At 46.3% G+C, this 19,688-nt stretch overlaps 1 protein-coding gene across 1 annotated transcript; it reads right to left on the bottom strand.

Moving 5' to 3' along the window:
• Positions 1-5,731: 5,731 nt before the first annotated feature.
• LOC124665316 (subtilisin-like protease SBT3.5) lies at positions 5,732-9,615 on the bottom strand. The gene is made up of 10 exons (XM_047202729.1): positions 9,509-9,615; positions 9,329-9,420; positions 9,159-9,256; positions 8,354-8,515; positions 7,639-8,267; positions 7,452-7,522; positions 7,084-7,338; positions 6,870-6,987; positions 6,491-6,662; positions 5,732-6,392 (listed from the first exon to the last, which is right to left on the bottom strand). Exons 1-10 carry the CDS (start codon positions 9,608-9,610, stop codon positions 5,848-5,850), a joined length of 2,244 nt encoding a protein of 747 aa, XP_047058685.1. The 5' UTR covers positions 9,611-9,615; the 3' UTR covers positions 5,732-5,847.
• Between the last annotated feature and the right edge of the window lie 10,073 nt (positions 9,616-19,688).

Genomic DNA, 19,688 nt, shown 5'->3' with positions numbered 1-19,688 from the left:
ACTGTGTGGGTAGCTAGGTCGGTCTGTGTCTTTGTGTTGTGCAGTCGTTTGTAACAATTTTGTCTGATTTTTATTAATGGATTGTGCACAATTTGCTTTTGGTTAATGATATCCTATATGGAAAAAACTTCTGTCTCCATTTAAAATAATACTAGTACTACCTCCATTTTTATATAAAAGGGTGTTTTATATTTGTCAAAATTTAGACCTCCTTTGATTCATAGGATCTATATAGGAATTGTATAGGATTTAGATCCTATGAAAAAAAATTCTACACAAGTTGTTTGATTCATAGAATATATCCTATAGGAACTAATCTTATAGGAATATTGTAGTGTAAATTCTATAGAAAAAAAATTAGCTCATACCTCATAAAAAATTCCTTTGCTACAATTAAACAAAATTCATCTTCCCATTGAATTCAAGTAGATATGACATCTCAATCCTATGATTTTTCCATTTCTATATTTTTTGTCCTATGAATCAAAGGAGGCCTTAGATGACGGAGGGAGTAGTAGTTTTATCGATAGAATTGCGGGCTCCGACAAAAATAAGTTCACAATCACATTTAGCTGCCTACGCAGTCTTGTAATCATGATAAAACATATTGAATCCATGAATCTGCTTACATACGTATGTACAACAGCAAACAAATCAGAGATGGCCCCAAGTCCCAAAAACAATGCACAAATGGCGGACGAGGGCCAGGAAGCCTAGCTCCTAACAAAATCGAGCCGTATAACTATAAACTGAGTACTAAGCTAGAGCATGGCAGCCGCGACAAGCAGAGAGGAGCCGATGCACGCCGCCCAGGTGCCACCGCTGAGGCTACGCGGACTGCCGGACCCGCTTCCTCTGGCACCGCCGCTGCCGCCGATGTAGGCTCGGCCGCCTCCACGGCCACCGCTTCCACCCTTTCCTTCCGCGATGCTCGCCACCAGGCAGAGCAGCACGAGGAGGAGCGCGCAAAGTAAGAAATGTCTCGTCATCATCTTCTTCTTCTTCTTCCTTGCTTCCCAGCTGCAGTCTAGAGCGCACGCGCCGATTCTTGTGGATGTGGGTGAGATTTCTTTCCCGCTGTTTATCTGCTGCTTCAACTCGATCGATGTTGTGGGCAGCTGCTGCGCGCATGGATATTTATACAAGGATCCAGAGTTGACCCAGCCTGGTGTTGACTGGTCTACGTAGCCACGTCGACGACGAATCCACAGATTGCGGCTGGGTAGCATTTTAATCTGAATCCGTGTGCAGATTGAGTCAGAATTGGGAAGGAGTACAACACGTTCCTGCACGATGGATCAGAGGTTGTAATGGTTTAGCCTATCAGTATCGAGGTTGTAATGGTTTAGACTATCAGTATCGATCAGATTATTGATGAGAAATGGTCTTCCGTCTACGGGTTATTGAAGAGAACGAGTCGTATCCTTGTAGGTTGACAAGATCATACGCGTGTTATCCGATTAGAGTAACTGCAATACAATATCTGCGAGTCTACATTTGTGATTTGTGGCACATAATGTATGCTCCAGGTTTCCTGATAGCCAAGCTACGCGGTAGGCGCACGTGCCAAGTAGGTTCGTCGTTACCTCACATTGCAATGGCTTACCGAGTTATGTCAGTGCATACACGCCTCTAAACTCTACACACGGGTGACCATTGCTTGCCGGAGAGAAAGCGACTTCCCATGCCAGACGAAAATGGGCATGTGGCTCGGCAATGTTAAGATGAGAAAAAAACGAGCTCTGAAACAAAGAATATTTGTGGCTTGGAGGGGCTCGAGGCTGAAAGAGAGCATGACATTTCCAATTCTCAGTTCGTTAAAGTGGCTTACGTTAACTAGGATAGATACAAAAAATATATATCACATAAACACCGTGCCACACATATTGACTAAAGAATTTCACGATCTTCTAGATAGTTCATCTTACATAAAAAAAAAAGCCACCTGTCAATACGTCACTTAATTTACCATGTGTTTTTCGCTAGGAGAGAACTACTAGAACCCTAGATCTACTCTGGCTCTTAGGATACATTACTCTAGCTCACTGGATCTCGATGCAGTATCTAGTCAGGTCTTTTTTTGGGGGGTAGACACCGCATGCTACATCGATTTTGTCGGTAATCAACCACTCCAACAACCTCGAGTAATCTTGCAGCGGACACCGCCGCCTCATAGATGCCCCGGTGAGCTAGCGTAATATATATTGGGAGCTTGAGTAGATCTAGGGTTCTAGTAGTTCCTTACTAGCAACAATGTGTGGTAAAATCTCGTATGAACTATCGGCATTCTTTTGTATGTAAGACGAACTATCTATCTTTAGAGCATGTCTAGCAAATATGGGAAAAGTGGTCAAACCCGGATAATTTAGGTATCGGTAAAAAAGATGCAACGATTATATCTCGAAAAACATAAAAATAGTTAGTGTTCAGGATAGCATCTCATCGGTAACTGATCTGATAGAACCAATTTTGGTAGACCTTTCAGGTGAACTCAAAATGAGTTAACTCTACCGCCAGCGAGGCGCCGGTCATGCACGAGATCGATTCCGCGATGACGAGACTCGATTCGCACGCGTCAATCTTCAATTTAGTACGAGCAGGTTCCTTTTCCCTCGTCTATTATTACATCTTTTTATTCACGTCACCTGTCTTGACAGAGGTAGACACTGTCGTCATGTTGAGTTCCAGGCCAGCTCGTTGCTCTACGCTTGGGTTTGGCAGCAGCAGGTGAGCACGCGCGGGCATGTGCAGTGCAGCCGCAGGCAAAGGACGTTCTTGAGGGATGCAATGCAGCCACACGGAAAACAAGAAGATATGAAAAAAGAAAGAGGAAAAAAAGGAATTTGTAGGATGTTTCCGGTATGTGGGAAGACAAAATTTCAGTACAGTACCAGTTAATTTAGGGCATGGCCAACGCCTAGATCCAACTTAATGCTCCGCAAGCCAGCTTGATTTGGATTGTGAGGGTTGTAGCCCCGCATGGTGTGTGCCTCTTCCGCAAGAGGTGGCTCTCTGGATAAAAGTGTGTTCCTCTTAGAGAGATGCATGTGCTAGCTGTGAAATGCTCAGGCTAAAACTTATTTAGGGCTGAGATAATGACAAGCTTTGCATGTTACTGTTAGGGTGCGCATGCTTCCCTTGAGTAAAGAAAAACAGAGCGAACGCTTGAAGCGGTTTTTCATGGGAAAGTATCATTTGTATGCCACCATAAATCATGTCTTGCTAGAGATGCTCTTAGTCGAGCAGTTCTCAATCGCAGTGCACTTTTGGGGAATTTGAAGTACGTGCTAGAGATTTTCTTTAGGACAATTATGTGAGTCATCCGGATAGACCATAGGGCCCATTTATAAGAGTATCTCCACTCGTTGGCGCTTCCCACGCCTAAATTCGGCGAAATTTTCCTCCGGATTGGAGGAAAATTTGGCCTGGGGAGCGCCAAAGTTCCAGCCGTCCCCCCGGCAGGACCACCCCCAACCTCGGCCATTTGACATATTTCAAACAAATTCGACATAAAATTTAACAAGTTCGGCGAACAAGAGTCAGAAAATTGCTGAAACAAATTCGGCGAAAATCAGTACAATGTTTAACAAGTGCTAAAACAAAAGAAGCACACAATTTCACAAGTTTTGAAACAAATTAATAAAGACAGACTAGTTGGCGTCGGCGTTGGCGTTGCCTCGGAGCGTCCATATGTGCTCCACCAGATCATCTTGCAGCTGTTGATGCATTGTAGAGTCTCGAATCTCCTGGCGCATAGCAATGAAGGCGGCCCATGATGTCGGCACCTGGTGATTAGGTTGTGCAAGAGGACCCTCTCTCTCATATGGTGCTTCTTGCTCAGCCAGAGGAACCGGATGTTTTCGCTCATTTTCAATAATCATATTGTGTAAGCACACACAACAGTTCATCACCTCCCACATCTGATCTTTGGACCAAGTCATAGCGGGAAACCGGACGACAGCAAATCTCTGCTGGAGGACACCAAATGCACGCTCGACGTCTTTTCGGCAAGCTTCTTGTTTCTTGACAGACTCGAAAAGTTTGGGGGTGCTAGGTTTCGAGATAGTCTTCACAAATGTTGCCCACTTTGGATAGATACCGTCTGCGAGGTAGTATCCTTTGTTGTAGTGCCGACCATTGATCACATAGTTCACCGGGGGAGCATGATCCTCAACAAGTTTGGAAAAGATCGGGGAGCAGTTTAGGACGTTGATGTCATTGTTGGATCCAGGCATACCAAAGAAAGAGTGCCAAATTCAGAGATCATGGGTAGCCACTGCTTCAACTATCACAGTGCAGCCTTTTTTGTGACCCTTGTACATTCCCTGCCACGCAAACGGACAGTTCTTCCATTTCCAATGCATGTAGTCAATGCTTCCAAGCATCCCTGGAAAACCCCTAGCTTCATTTGTTGCAAGGATCGTCTGAGTGTCTTCGACAGCGGGTGATCTCAAGTAAAAGTCCCCGAACACTGCTACGACGGCCCTGCAGAACCGGTAGAAACAATCAAGGGCGGTGGACTCCGCCATCCGAAGATAGTCATCTGCACCATCACCGGGAGCTCCATACGCCAGCATCCTCATAGCCACTGTGCACTTCTGCAGTGACAAAAATACAACCAAGCCAGTGCAATCCGCCTTGCATCTGAAGTAGGGATCAAAGTCTCGGATGGCATACAGAATTTGTAGAAATAGCTTTCTGCTCATCCTGAAGCGAGGCCTGAAAACAGTCTCACCGTGCAATGGATTATCGGCGAAGTAGTCGGCGTACAACATGCAGTAGCCCTCCATTCGCTGTCTCGGCTTGCATTTTCGGTGACCTGGTGCCGACCCACTACGTCGACCAGTTGCCACCCCGGCGTACATGCTTGATAAGCAACCGAGGATCATCATGTGCTCCTCGTCTTGGGTGGCGGCTGCCATCTCTTCTCGCATAAGCTCGACGAACATCTGCTCCTCCTCTTCGTCCGAGTCCATGGCCGGCGAGGCAAATGGACGAACACCTGACGGGCGTGGTCGAGGCTAGCCGAGACGCGAACGACGAGGAGTAGGCCGTCGTCGAAAAACAGGCAGGCGGAGGAGCAGACAGATAGGTCGTCGTCGAAAGACGGCGGAATATAGGCAGGTGGGGAAGGAGGGACGGCGGAATCTGGGCAACAAACCGGCGGGGTGGTGCCGGCGGCGAGAGAGATACGAGGGGTGGGGGGATTTTGAGCGAGGTGGTGTGTAGTTCGTGTGTCCAGTCGCCATCAGATCGGGGCCCTTCCCCGCTTTTCACTCGTCCGGACTCCCCGATAGCTCCCTGGGGACCGGGGATGGCGTGAACTCGCAGATGGATTAAGGGCATCCGGACGAAAACGAGGAACCCGAAACGCGACTGGACCGAATTTCGTCGTTCGAATGGGAAAAACGTCGCTCGGGATCTCGTCGGGGAGATCTAAGTAACAAGGCCCATGTGCAGAAGCGGAAAAAGGCAGCGATACCGGCACCGGGAGTCAAGTCGATTCCGGCAGCCGGAGGGCGGCGCACGCGGACCCGCATTCCCATGGCGACTGCAGGGGCGGTGGTCACTCTCCAAGGCCGATCCGGCGAAGCTCTCCGCAGCCCACGCCCTCCAGGTTCGTCCTAGCCGGCCTCCTCCCTCTGCAGCAATTTCCGTTGCGCCATTTTTTTGTACGGAGTTTTCCGTTGTGCGATTCATCGGGGTAAAATCAAGAACCGAGCATGTCCACAATTGTTTTATTGCAAAAAAAATTCTCCAAGTACAGTTACAAATGGGTACACCCGCCAGACCCACTGTAGAGATCACCAATCTTTATTTTTCATACTGTATGACATTCTTCGTATACTACGCAACACCGGCGTAGAAATCTTGGATTGTGATCCGGACTGCTATCGGGATCCTTACCGAGTGATGCTCGTTGTGCCAAGTCAGGCTGCCGAACGTGTAGTCTCCTTGCACCTTCCAGAGAGGGGTTATGCTAACCTTGAAGGTCTGCACTTTCTTTGCGGCATTGAAGACTAGGGTCGGTGGTTCAACTTTGATCTTGACTCCTAGGGGTGACTGTATATCGGATTGGTAAACTGCATCGACCTTGCCAACGTTTGTGACTGCTCGCCGCACTTTAATTGGATGCCTTAGTTCAGGAATTGATATAGAAGGAAGGTTTAGGTGATAGGCGGGCAATGTTGTTGTAATGTTGCAAATACCGTATTTCTGGATCTTGCAGGCGAAGAACTTGTTGTAATCCATTGGATCGATGTCGTAAACCAGGCCAGGATCGGCAGCTGCATCAGGATTTATGTTTCCACCTCCATAGTCAAATGGGTCGGCAACCTTCCGGGGTAGGGCTTCTGCTAACATTGGATTGCCATATTCATCCTTGGTTAATGCTTTACCCATGCAAATAAGAGTAAATCGTTGTTAATAAAGGTGTGTATGTATTGGTCAGGATAGTTTTTCATATGGATGTCATATTTATGAAATTTACCAGTGGTAACAATTGCTGATTTGAGCGCAGCATGAGACCAATGAGGATGGACAGCCTTTAGCAATGCTACGACGCCTGCGACATGTGGGGCTGACATGGACGTCCCTGAGTTGAATACATATGCATCTCCTTTGGCCGCTAAGATGTTGACTCCAGGTGCGGCTATGTCAGGCTGTTAAAGTAGTTACAACAGGGGTTCAGATAATTTGACTGTATGGAAGTAGTGCTAATTTATCAGTCAAAAGCAACATCCCTATTTCCGATAGAAATCTTAATATCACCTAACCTCATGTTTGTCCCAACATTGTTTTTATAATTATAAATTATAATATAGATTGCAGTGGAAGCCAACATGATGCGCTCATTTTAGCTTGTGTACCTTGAGAACTGTAGGATATTTGGTGGACGGGCCTCTTGAAGAGAAGAATGCCACTTTTGGCCCAGGAACTTGTTTTCCTGTAATACTTCTTGCTGGCTCAATCTTCACAATTGGCAAGCTGTTTAAATTGAAGCACAGTTTAGCTGAGTCTTCAAATGGTTGCAGAGAAAACAACATCTACTAAGCGTGGCAGGTCTCAGAAAAGTGTTTTTACCTCTGGCTTCCGATGTATGTTGTAGCTTGAAACCCAATAGCATTGTCAACAATTATACATGCCATGCCCTTGCAATCATCAGTGCTCAAAAGAACATCTATGGTATATAGAGCAAATATAAGACCAGATGCCCCACCACTTTTGATGTTTGTTATGGCGTCTGAGATCATGTCTACTGCTGGGCCAAATTTTTCTGCAATGCATAACACAACTTTTCCGTTGATTATTGTGCTATTTAGCGCCTCCGGTGAGCAACTGTAAACAGAAAGACAACAATAATTGCCCAATTAGATTCGGAAATTTAACGCCTAAAGATAAACTGGCATCTATCTACTGTTAATCAAGAAATGAAATAGCAACTGACACACCTTCCTCCATGTACAAGTGGTTTGAACCCGCTTGTGGATTCATTTTTTAGCATGTAATAGAGTGACTGACCCTGCAAATATGAAAGAGTTATTCATAACTTTTGAGTGGCTATTTGAGTATGATTAATGGAACAAAGGTGCTCTAAGCCTCTAACAAAGATCATATTTCTCTAGTATACATACTTACCACTAAGGTTTGATTGTTTCCCAGGGTAATTGCAGTTGGAAAAGACCGGTCGATCTTGCTCGCTGCGACTGTAATGACCCAAGGAGCTGTGTTAAAAATGACTTGTGGTCGAGGCCCGCTATTTCCCGCGGCATAAACAACGGTAATACCCTTCTGGACTGCATGGAGTGCACCAAATGAGTTTTCATCAACCGCAAGTGATAGGGATAGGACGTCAACTCCATCATGAATTGCATCATCGAAAGCTGCTAGCACTGCGGCACTAGCAACCTGCACAGTTATTGTTGGGTCTGTTGTGTCCCACCCGACCTTGTACACAGCAAGGCGCGCTTGGGGCGCACCACCACGTGCCACCCCTACTCCAAGGCCATGGAGGCTGACTCCCTCTACCACTGCACCGGCTGCTATGGATGCGGTGTGTGTTCCATGCCCATTTATGTCCCGTGCAGACATGTAATTCTTCTCTTGGTAAGCTTTGTCCACTCCCGCAGCATAGTACCGTGCGCCTATGATTTTCCTGTTGCAGTTTGTGCCCTCCCAGGCCTGTCCCAGCTGACACACACCCTTCCATCTCGACGGTATTGGTCCGTATCCATTGTCGCTGAAGCTTCTTGATTCAGGCCAGATCCCTGCATAATATGCAGTGTTTAGCAAGAATTTGCTTAGTGAAGAATTTTATAATTAACCTGCTAACAAGTAACAATGAAGGACTGACCAGTGTCAACTATCCCAATAATTACGTCTTCTCCATATTTGCTCCTCTGCAGAAGTTTACTTGGTGGCTTGTGGTTCAGGTTCATGCCAAGGAAATCCCAGCTTCTTGTGGTCATCAACTCATGATGCTGATTTGGAATAATGCTGATAACTTCAGGTAGGTCTGAAAATGTAAAAGAAAAAGTAAGGAACTATACATCTTAAAAAGGTAAACTGTCCCCTCCTACAAATTAAAATCAGAAGTCTGTCCACTTAGTTATTTGTGTGGTGTATACAGCACAAAGTTACAAGAGAAAGGGTCATGACCCATCTTAGAAATAGCCATGTAACAATCAACTAATGATATTCATCATATTAAAAGTTCCTCACCCTTTTTACATGACACGAAAACTTAATTATGGCCAGAGTAAGTTTGATAAGAACCATAAAACTATCCCCTGGATCTCACATCATGATTCGAAAGATAAACTGCTTAAAATATGCACTTTCTATAAAGAAGCAAATTTTAATCACCAAATATGTTTTGATCGTCATTTCTTTCTTCAGCTGCATCAGGATTGAATTCTTCAATTCGGTTATCTTAGTATTAGATTAGCAGAGAATTAGACGACGGGTAATTTGTTTTTGTGTGGTCTGTCACACTTGTTCATTAGGCTTGATTAAAAAAACCGTGGCCTCTCACACCTTTTGATTAGTATTACTTTTCTTTGGACCAACGACTTGCAATAAGATTTGGCTATATGCATCTAGATGCAGAGGCCAGGGGCAATGAAAATTTTCAGTTCCCAAAATAACAATTAGCGCACCTGCAAGATCTTGTGCTTGGTCATCTGTTAGCATCGCCGCGAAGCCTGAGAAGCCATGCTTGTAGCTATAAGTGATGGAGGCTAACGCCTCTTCCTTGCTGAAACAGATCAGCAACTGATGAGAAAAATGACAGCCTTACTAGGAGAACTAGGAAGCTAGTTCTTTTTACCTTCCAAGAATGGCGCTGAGCATGTCATGGTGTGAAGCTGTGACCAGAGCAGCGTCCTCATGTTTCTTCTCGCCCAGGTAGACGATATACAGCTATGCGTGGGGAGAACAGAAAACATATGTTAGCATCAAACAGAATCAACGCTATGAAATAAGATGTAGAGTAATGCATCACCAATACCTTTTGAGATCCATCTGCTCTGGTTATGCTTGTGCTTATCGTAAGGCATAAGCAGAATATGATGCAAGCTGAGAAACGCCGAGGAGAAAAATGAAAATCCATGTTGGTATGGTAGAACACATGTCAATATGGTCCAGTTAGGTAGTGGTAGTTATAGGCGTTTTAGTCTGTCTTGTGTGATGACTGATTAAATGCCCATGTCTAGAAAGAAAGGTCAAACATATAGCCAATTTTCCGCCCTGAAGTTTCCAGGGTGTTGCATTTTCGCCCCTGCTATAGCATTCAACTTAATTTCCCATGGGCGATAAGTCCATACAATCATCTGGAGTGGCATGGAAAAATGGACATATGGACCCGCCGGAACCTTGGCTGTTTTTGCCTGCTGCAATCAGCATCATGTTTTTCAATTTTCAACCCAGGGGGAGAATAGTTGCAACGGGGGAGCCCTGCAAGCCAATCGTCAATGGAGCGACGCAGGCCCTGGGGAGATGCACATAGCGCGGCGGCGTCTGGACAGAGTTTGGGGATGAGCTGAAGAGAGGGAGCGGCGGCCCGTTCCGTTACTTGTCTTCGAGATGAGCCAGGGCAGAGCATGATGAACGCATGCGCCGTATCCGCAGTGACTGCGGGAGGGGGCGCCAGGAGATGAACATGGTCGAGCCTCGTGCGGCATTTGGTTGGGCGGGCAGCAGTGCAGCATCATGTGGCTAACCGTTTCTAGAAGTGGCACTGACGATTCTCATTTCAATAATCCTACCTACCCCGCTTTGTCCTCGTTGAGGCCTTATTTGATTCTAGAGTTTGTTGTGGGGATTAGTGGAGATAATTTTTAAAGAACTCTAAATCTTCACTTGCTTCTAAAAGCATGTTTGGTATTCCCTCCATCCCAAAATGTGAAGGCGTCTAAGGATTAGTCAAATGTTAATGTTTTTTAAGTTTGATCAAATTTATACATAAAAATATAAATATTTACAGTACTGAATCAATATGAATAGATTCACCATAATATATATTTTGTTTATATGTTCATTCGATATTGTAGGTGTAAATATATTTTTCTAAATATTTAGTCAAAGTTAGTAAAGTTTAACTTTTGACCAGTCCTTAGACGCCTTACATTTTGGGACGGTGGGAGTACTATAGGCATTGAATGAGTTTAATCCCCACTTATTTTCGCTTTTTCTCAAATTTTACTGTATTTTTTTTTCAATTCTCAATAGTCTACTTTTACTTAGTGGATCGGGATGGTTTTTTGTGGGGATTGAATGATGGTAGCGGTTTTACCCAAACTCTAGAGTATTATCTCCAATAATCCTCGCAAAAACTTTAGTATCAAACACGACCTGACATGTTCTTAGGAGCTAGGTGTGCACTCTCGACTGACCAGTAGCTAGGAAGAGAACTTCACCCGAGAGTGGGCCCAAGGTGCGCTGCTACCCTAAGGATGTGTTTGGTAGCATGGGCCAACAGAGAATCTCCATCTCCCCTCATACATGGCGACCCCAGTTAAGTTGGGTTGAGATTTTGATATGTGTTTGGTAGTACGTGTGTGTTGATACCTGCTGAGTTACGATGTTGTTTGTTGGGCTTGTATGTGCTAAGACATGCTCACTCTCATGTGTAGAAATATGAGTTTACAAAAGGTCCAAATTTTACACAAAGCACCTTGAACAGAAAACAGAAGATTGAACTAGGTCCTTAGATCCATGGCCAAGCTTTCCGCTGGCGGGTCATCGCGGAGCTTGCTGTTGGCGGTTGTGGCGGCGCGAGGCCATGGCGGAGCTTGGTGCTAGTGGCTGTTGCGGCGCAAGGCAATGAATGAGCTTGCTGCTGGTGGTGCGAGGCCGTGGTGGAGTTTGCGGCTAGCGACCATGCTTGTGGCAGGCAGCGGCGGCACGAGATCATGGCGAGTGGTTGCGGCGGCGGCGTTCGAGACGAGGGGGAATAATATAGTGTTTTCGTGTGGGCGGTGAGCCTGGCGTGCTGTGTCGCCCACACGGGGGATATTTCGGGCGGACTCCGCTAGGCTAAGGTGAGATGCTTAAATGGAGCTTCTTTGTTGGGTAGGGTCGAGGGCTATTTTTCGTATGTGGTGGACAATGGCTAGATTAAAAAATTGGACTGTTGGAATGAAAATTTCTCAGTTGATCTGGCCTATCAAACACACCCTAAATAAATTGCGCGAACGTGGCCAAAACGGCATAGCTTGTACAACTCCAGAGACCCGAATCATTCTTGGGCAAGGCGCATATGTGTAGAGTCCATGTCATCGCAGAGGGACAAGGACCGTTTGGTAGCCTAGACCGATTTCGTGCATCACTGTGTCAGGAAGCACTGGTAGAAAACGGTTCGCGACTAAAGGGGTGTTGAATATCCACATTAACTAATTTTGAAAATGTTAGCTCATATTTGAATTCACCGGTTATTTTATATTTGAACCGTTTCCAAACCCTACAAGGGCAAAAAAATTAAATGAAAAAAGGAGTTATTAGTTACTTGATATAAGGAAACAAACGAAAGAGACCGATATAGTGCACAAATGATTGAAAATAATTACTTTTGCAACATTTCTCTTATACCGGACCAATACTTTGAATCCATATTCAGAGAGTCCATGACGACAACTCTGGACTTGTCAAATTCAATTGTTAGCAGAATCCAATGGAACCTGCGAACACATTACACGCATAGTCATGCATAATTAGTCATCGGTTAGACATAAAATGCACGGAGTAAACAAAAGAGAATGTGCACAAGAAAGAAACACTCACCCAAAATGGTAAGGAAATAGAATTTGACTTTTGAGTTCCTCCTTTGTAAGAAACCGATACAAGTCTTTCTCCACGTCTTGGGGGTATCTTTCTAACACATATCCATTAATGATATGTGGGTCAATGAATCCAACATCACAGATGTTCTTTCTTTTGCATTCCCTAAGCTTTATTCTGCATAATAGCGTACACAAAAATATAGTTAGGACAATATAGTGCAAGTGATAGCGTACAGAAGAAATAAATCACTTGTTAAGTTAAAATTTTATTAAGTCAAGATTTTTGTTAAGTTAAATTTTTCTTAAGTAAAAAAAATAGAGAGATCGAAGGGGCCGGGCGCCGCCCGTACTGTGTATTGGCCGGCGCGCGCCCCTCCATCTCTCTCGATCTATGGCGGCGGCGCACATGTGTGTGTGTATGGCGGCGGCTCGGGCAATGATGACACGTACGAGGGCGGCGACGGCGCGCAGCGACGACGAGGGCGGCGGTTGGCGTACGTACGTCGAGGCACGGTGAGAGGCGCGGCGACAGCATCGAGGCGCGGCGGTGGTTGGCGACAGAGGGGCGCGGCGAGGGCGACGGCGCGGCGACGGCTGCAGTCTCTGCTCGGGCAGCCTGACGGCGGAGAGGGCGCGCTGCAGGGGTTCGGTGTTCGGCGGAGAAGATGAGAAGTGGCGCGTCCGCGCGAATATAGAGGGCCACTCTTTAGTCACCAACCGCGACTAAAGAGTTTTTTCGCCGGAATTTTGGTTCCCGCGGAAAGACCCTTTAGTCGCGGTTTTTCATTTCAAAATCTTAAAAATGCAAATAATATATCAATAAATTCCGAAAAATAAAAGTAAATCATTTTAAAATCTTAAAAATACAAATAATATATCAAAAATTCTTAAAATAAAACGAATTCATTTCAAAATCTTAAAAATACAAATAATATATCAAAAAATTCATAAAAATAAAGCTAATTCATTTCAAAATATAAAAATGGAAATAATATATCAAAAAATTCATAAAAATAAAACTATTTCATTTAAAAATCAGAAAAATAGAAATAATATATCAAAAAATTCATAAAAATAAAACTAATTCATTTCAAAATAAAAAAATACAAATAATTATCAAAAAATCAGAAAAATCCATTTCTTCCCGCATCTGTCTTCTCGCCTCCTATCTTCCCGCCCCCCGCTTCCCACCATTTCTTCCCGCCTCAGTCTTCCCGCCTTCTGTCTTCCCGCCCCCCTCTTCCCGCCATTTCTTCCCACCTCTGTCTTCTCGCCATTTCTTCCCGCCTCTGTCTTCCCACCTCTGTCTTTCACGGGCTTGCAGGAAAAAATATCCGAGGCGCAACTTCCGAAGATGCCGTCGGGCGTGTGCACCAACGACATCTTCGAGAAGCTGCGCCATGGGAGATTTTCCAACCCTTTCCCCAACACTGTTAGACGAGATGATGGAGTCTTTCACGGGCTTGCAGGAAAATTTTCCCGAGGCGCAACTTCCGAAGATGTCGTAGGGCGTGTGCACCAACGACATCTTCGAGAAGCTGCGCCACGGGACATTTTCCAACCCTTTCCCCAACACTGTTAGAGGAGATGGAGTCTTTCACGGGCTTGCAGGAAAATTTTCCCGAGGCGTATCGATGCTAGGTTGGCTTGTTGGTCTGCTTGCTAAGGCGTATCGATGCTCCTTTTATAGGCACGGCGCCGCTTCTCCTTTGTCTTGTTCCTCTCCTTTGTCTTGTTCCTCTGACAGGGCGTCATGCGCTACATGCTTTATCTCATCGAGCAGTGCGTCCACCCACACGTCCTTATCCTGCCGACAGCTTTAGTCCCGGTTGCACCCACCAACCGGGACTAAAGCTTATCCAGACATGCTTATCCCACCGACAGTTTTGTTATATGACACAAAAATCACCTTTAATCCCGGTTGCACCCACCAGCCGGGACTAAAGGTTAGATGACCAGCCCTGGATTCCTCTTCTTCCTGCCATTTCTTCCCGCCTCTGTCTTCCCGCCTCCTGTCTTCCCGCCTCCTGTCTTCCCGCCCACATTTCTTCCCGCCATTTCTTCCCGCCATTGTCTTCCCGCCCATTTTTTCCCGCCATTTCTCACTCTATATATGTAGCCCGACTTGCCCAGCATTATCACATCTCTACAATCTCTCATCACTCTCTCATGGCTTCCACCGTAGCCATTTCTTCCCGCCACTGTCTTCCCGCCCATTTTTTTCCCGCCATTTCTCACTCTATATATGTAGCCCGACTTGCCCAGCATTATCACATCTCTACAATCTCTCATCACTCTCTCATGGCTTCCACCGTACCCACTCTATCCTACCAGCAGGTGGAGGAGCTTTGCGCCTCGAACTACCCTTGTCCACCGGGCTACCGCGTCCCCGCCGGCTGGAGCCTAAGCGCCGGAGGTGTGCCGGTCCCTCCCGTCCCTCAGGGTACTGCGCGCCGGGCGGCCATCACGAACCACTACTACCTCGACCTCACGCCGGAGCAGCGGATGAATCCCCGCTAGCATCCCGACAACCAGCAGACTTGGGACGCCTTCTTCATCAATCGGCGTGAGAGGGCGCTCGCCAGGTATGAGGAGGACGGCCTGCCTCCTGGGAACTTCCACGAGGCCGTCCGTCGGCTATGGTGGGGTGGCCGGACTCTACAGAGCGTCATGGACTACATCACGGCCGGCGATATCCCCCGCCTGTGGTACCCTCAGTACCAGTCGAGGTTCGAGCCACGAGCGCCGCCCGACGACAGCGACGATGACAACGACGGCAGCGACGACGACGGTGGCAACTTAGAGGGCGACGACTACCAGTACAATAGCGGCGACTACGAAGACTACGAGTATGCATATTATAGGCCTAGGCAGGAGTATGACTAAATCAATCCAACATTCGAAGATGTTATCCTAGGACTTTGGATCATCGCATGATGTACTCGTTTTGTACTTATGTCTTTCACGTAGAAAACCTGAGCGACATCTTTAGTCTCGCATTACACATGCGTCCTTATCCCAACGACAGAAAATGAAAATAGCAATTTTTTTATTGGAAATTGGACTAAAGGTTACACATTTTTGTAGAACATAGAAGATCGAACATAGTCTAGTCTACTCATCGTTGGAGGTTGTCTCGGTCGAAATGTCGTCCCACCGAGGGTCGTTGTCGGCCCAAATTGTATTCGGGTTGTCGAGCTCGAACACGGTGACGGCCCGACGGTGGCGCCTGTCGGACCTGCGTTGTGCCCTGAGGTTAGCGAAGAACGCGTCGGTGTTGTCAATGTCGCTGGGGAACTGCGCCCTCCACTGGCGCATCAACTACTCGTTGTGCTCAGCGATGGCGATCCAGCGCTGCACCTGGCGGTGGCGGCGACGGTCCTCGTCGTCGACGAGGCACGGCGCTGGCGCGAGGAACTCCACCTCCTCTAGCGATTCGACGTCCGGAAAGTTCATGTAAGCAGTGCGTGCATGCATTGTATCCCTTATTTGACTGTCCCGAAAGGTTACTAAGAGCAGGCCAATCATTGATGGTTACGAAAAGCAACGCTCGTAGGTCAAATTCCTCTTCTTTGTGCTCATCCCACACACGTACACCAGGTCTGCCCCACAACTGTAAAAGTTCATCAACTAATGGCCTTAGGTACACATCGATGTCGTTGCCGGGTTGCTTCGGACCTTGCATGAGCACTGGCATCATAATGAACTTCCGCTTCATGCACAACCAAGGAGGAAGGTTGTAGAAGCATAGAGTCACGGGCCAGGTGCTATGGCTGGAGCTCTGCTCGCCAAAAGGATTCATGCCATCTGTACTTAGACCAAATCTTATGTTCCTTGCGTCAACTGCAAAATCTTTGAAATCTCTGTCGATCTTTCTCCATTGCGTTCTATCAGCGGGGTGTCTCAACTCCCCGTCCGACTTACGGTCCTCTTTGTGCCATCGCAACAACTTGGTATGCTCTTTGTTCCTGAACAGACGTTTCAACCGTGGTATTATAGGAGCATACCACATCACCTTGGCAGGAACCCTCTTCCCGGGTTTACGTCCCTCAACATCGTCACCAGGGTCATTGCCTCTGATCTTATAACGCAATGCAGTGCATACCGGGCATTCATTCAAATTCTCGTATTCACCGCGGTAGAGGATGCAGTCGTTAATGCATGCATATATCTTCTGAACCTCTAAACCTAGAGGGCAGACAACCTTCTTTGCTTCGTACATACTGGCGGGCAACTCGTTATTCTTTGGAAACATATTCTTCAACATTTTCAGCAAATTTTCAAATCCTGAGTCAGCTACACCTTCCCGTGCCTTCCATTTCAGCAAATCCAGTGTGCATCCCAGCTTTTTCAGACCATTATCGCATCCTGGGTACAGCGACTTTTTGTGATCCTCTAACATGCGATCCAAATTCTCCCTCTCCTTTTCGGTTTCGCGACGTCTCCGTGCATCGGCAATGGTCCAACCAAGATCATCGGCGGGCTCATCACGTGCCTCTTGTTCACCTTCCCCTTCACCTTCCCCACCTTCAAGCATCCTCCATGAAAGTATCACCGAAATGATCGGGATAGTTGTCATCGATATCATCCCCTTCTTCATCTTCTTCCATTCTAACCCCTCTTTCTCCATGCTTGGTCCAACAATTATAGCTTGGCATGAAACCGTGCCGAAGCGGGTGCACGTGAACGTCTCTTGAGGAAGAGTAACCCTTCCGATTCTTACGAGCGACACATGGACAGATAACAAAACCCCCCTGCTTGTTCGCATTAGCCACTACGAGGAAATCTTTCAAACCTGTAATGAACTCGCCGGAGAGTCGGTTACCGTACATCCATTGCCGATTCATCTGCATTATTATTATATAAAGTATATAATTAACCATCATGCATTTGTTAAACTAACTAGCTAGAAATAATAAAAATTAAACAATGAACTACACACATGCATATTTTATCAATGACACATGAAAGGTTCAAGTTGCTAACCGCGATCGAGGAGGAAAAATAAATGAGAAAGCTCAAGTGTGGCTCGGACACTTCATATCATGTTTGTTTCATGCTCTCGGGCATTTCATCGAACACCTTGTGTGCATAAGAGGATCCAAAGGCAAACCCACCACCCCCTTGTGAATGGAAGTGGTGAAAGTGCATGGAGCCCCCATGTGTGGTTTTGGTAATTAATGACAATCCCTATGGACTAATGTTTGCATTGAGTTATATTTGTAGGAGTTGTTCATAGGCAATTCTTGAACCATATGTTGGCTTCAAGGTTGCAATAAGAAGAAATTGATGAAGGATATCAAGTATCAAGTATGTCTTGAAGATGAAGATGAAGTGAGCCCTCAAGTTACTTCAAGACATCAACATGATGAAGAATGAAGAAATGTAGTGCAAGTTCAAGATGAGCCAACTCGAAGAGTTCATAAGCTTGAAGCTTGCCATGGAGAAATGATGTGCAAGTTCAAGATGAGCCATCTCGAAGAGATCCTTTGCTTGAGTCTTGCCATCCATATGGTGATCATGGATATGTGAAGATGCGCCGAAGAAGAAGCTCTCCCATGGTGGATTATGGGGGAGCAATCCACATGGTGGTCATGGTTATGCGAAGATGCGCCGAAGAAGAAGCTCTCCCATGGTGGTTTATGGGGGAGCAATCTACAAGACTTCGTCAAGCAAGCACAAGCAAGAAAGGCGTTCCATCTTGTTGAGGTCAAGATCGTCGTCATCAAGCTCAAGTGGAATGCGCAAGTATAAGGTTTGCTCTTGATAGGGTTTCTTTCTCACCGGTCTCATAGTGTAGTTGGAGACCGGTTTATAGTTTAGTTGCCGTACTATCAAGAGGGCTCTCGAGTGAGTAACTCGATCGTATCGTTCGGAGAGAGCTCAAACCTTTGCATCCTTGCATCATCTTTCTTGGTTGTTATTTGGACCGTATCCATGTGATGTTTTAGAGCTTGTGCTTATTCTCATAACAAGCTCTAGTTCATCGAAAACGGATTTCGCATAGATCACTTGTTGCGTTTTCGAGTTTGGTTCATCATCTTTCTTGGTTATTATTTGGATCTTATCCATGTGATGATTTAGAGCTTGTACTTATTCTCATGACAAGCTCTAGTTCATCAAGAATGGTTTTTTGCACGGGCAACTTGTTGCATTTTCAAGATTGGAGGTTTTACCGGTATGTCTTTTTTAGATAGGTCAAACCTTTCATCATTTGTTTCTATCCTCCCTTGTTGGACTATGATGGTTTCCTGCATGATCTTGTAGAGCTTGTTCCTAGCTTTAAAACAAGCCCAAGATCATCAAAATCGGAGTTCGGATGCTAAAGTTATGTCCGTTTCTATTTGCTGTCTCTGCCAGTTTTCAGGGGGGGCGGATAATCCGGCCCGGATTATCCGGGCCGGATATTTCGGAAATATCCGGCCCCCTCGAAATCGCCTAAGGACCAGGAAAAAAGTAGCTCTGGATAGGGGCCGGACTTTTGGCCGGATTTTGACCAGGTTTTGTCCCTGAGGCCGGATTATCCGGGGGCGGATTATCCGGCCCCAACTTAGGCCGGATTATCCGGCCCTCGAAAGTCTGCAACGGCTCGATTTTCTTGGGGGTATAAATACCCCCTTCTTCCTCCTTGGGCTGTTGCTTCTTCTACTCTCTCTCTCCTCCATTGTTGTTCTTGAGAAGCTTGCCCTATCTCTCTATCCCTCCATGATTCTTGCCCCATTTTGAGGGAAAAGAGAGAGGAGATCTAGATCCACACTTTGACCAAACCAAATCATCTCTTTGTGAGTGAATCTTTGGGATCTAGATCTTGGAGAATTTTGTGTTCTCCTCTTTGTTCTTCCTCCCCCAATAGCTTTTGTAGCTTTGTTGGAATTTGAGAGAGAAGGACTTGAGCATCTTTGTGGTGTTCTTGCCATTGCATTTGGTGCATCGGTTTGAGTTCTCCACGGTGATTCGTGGAGGTGAAAGCAAGAAGGTTGTTACTCTTGGGTTCTTGGAACCCTAGACGGATTCTAGGCCTTTGTGGCGATTTGTTGGGAGCCTCCAATTAAGTTGTGGATGTGTGCCCCAATCTTTGTGTAAGGCCCGGTTTCCGCCTCGAAGGAAATCCCTTAGTGGAACCGTGACCTAGGCCTTTGTGGCGAGGGTCACCGGAGATCTAGGTGAGGCGCCTTCGTGGCGTTCGGTGTGTGGTGTGAGTACCGCATCTTGGGGTGAGGCCTTTGTGGCGTTGGTGTGCATCGAGCAACCACACCTCAAGGTGAGCCTCTTGTGGCGTTCGGGAGCACTAAGCAACCGCACCTCTCCACCGGAGATTAGCACTCGCAAGAGTGTGAACTCCGGGATAAATCATCGTCTCCGCGTGCCTCGGTTATCTCTATACCCGAGCTCTTTACTTATGCACTTTAC

This window comes from Lolium rigidum, chromosome 6 (genome assembly GCF_022539505.1).
Source record: "Lolium rigidum isolate FL_2022 chromosome 6, APGP_CSIRO_Lrig_0.1, whole genome shotgun sequence".
Classification (NCBI taxonomy): Eukaryota; Viridiplantae; Streptophyta; class Magnoliopsida; order Poales; family Poaceae; genus Lolium; species Lolium rigidum.
This window is presented reverse-complemented; position numbering and strand designations above follow the sequence as displayed.

Excerpts from the sequence above, each read along its gene's own strand:
- LOC124665316 (XM_047202729.1), bottom strand. The coding sequence starts at position 9,610 with ATGGATTTTCATTTTTCTCCTCGGCGTTTCTCAGCTTGCATCATATTC. Across the intron at positions 8,268-8,353 it reads TATTGGGATAGTTGACACTG|GGATCTGGCCTGAATCAAGA; the intron begins GTCAGTCCTTCA and ends CATATTATGCAG. Across the intron at positions 7,339-7,451 it reads CCACTTGTACATGGAGGAAG|TTGCTCACCGGAGGCGCTAA; the intron begins GTGTGTCAGTTG and ends TTCTGTTTACAG.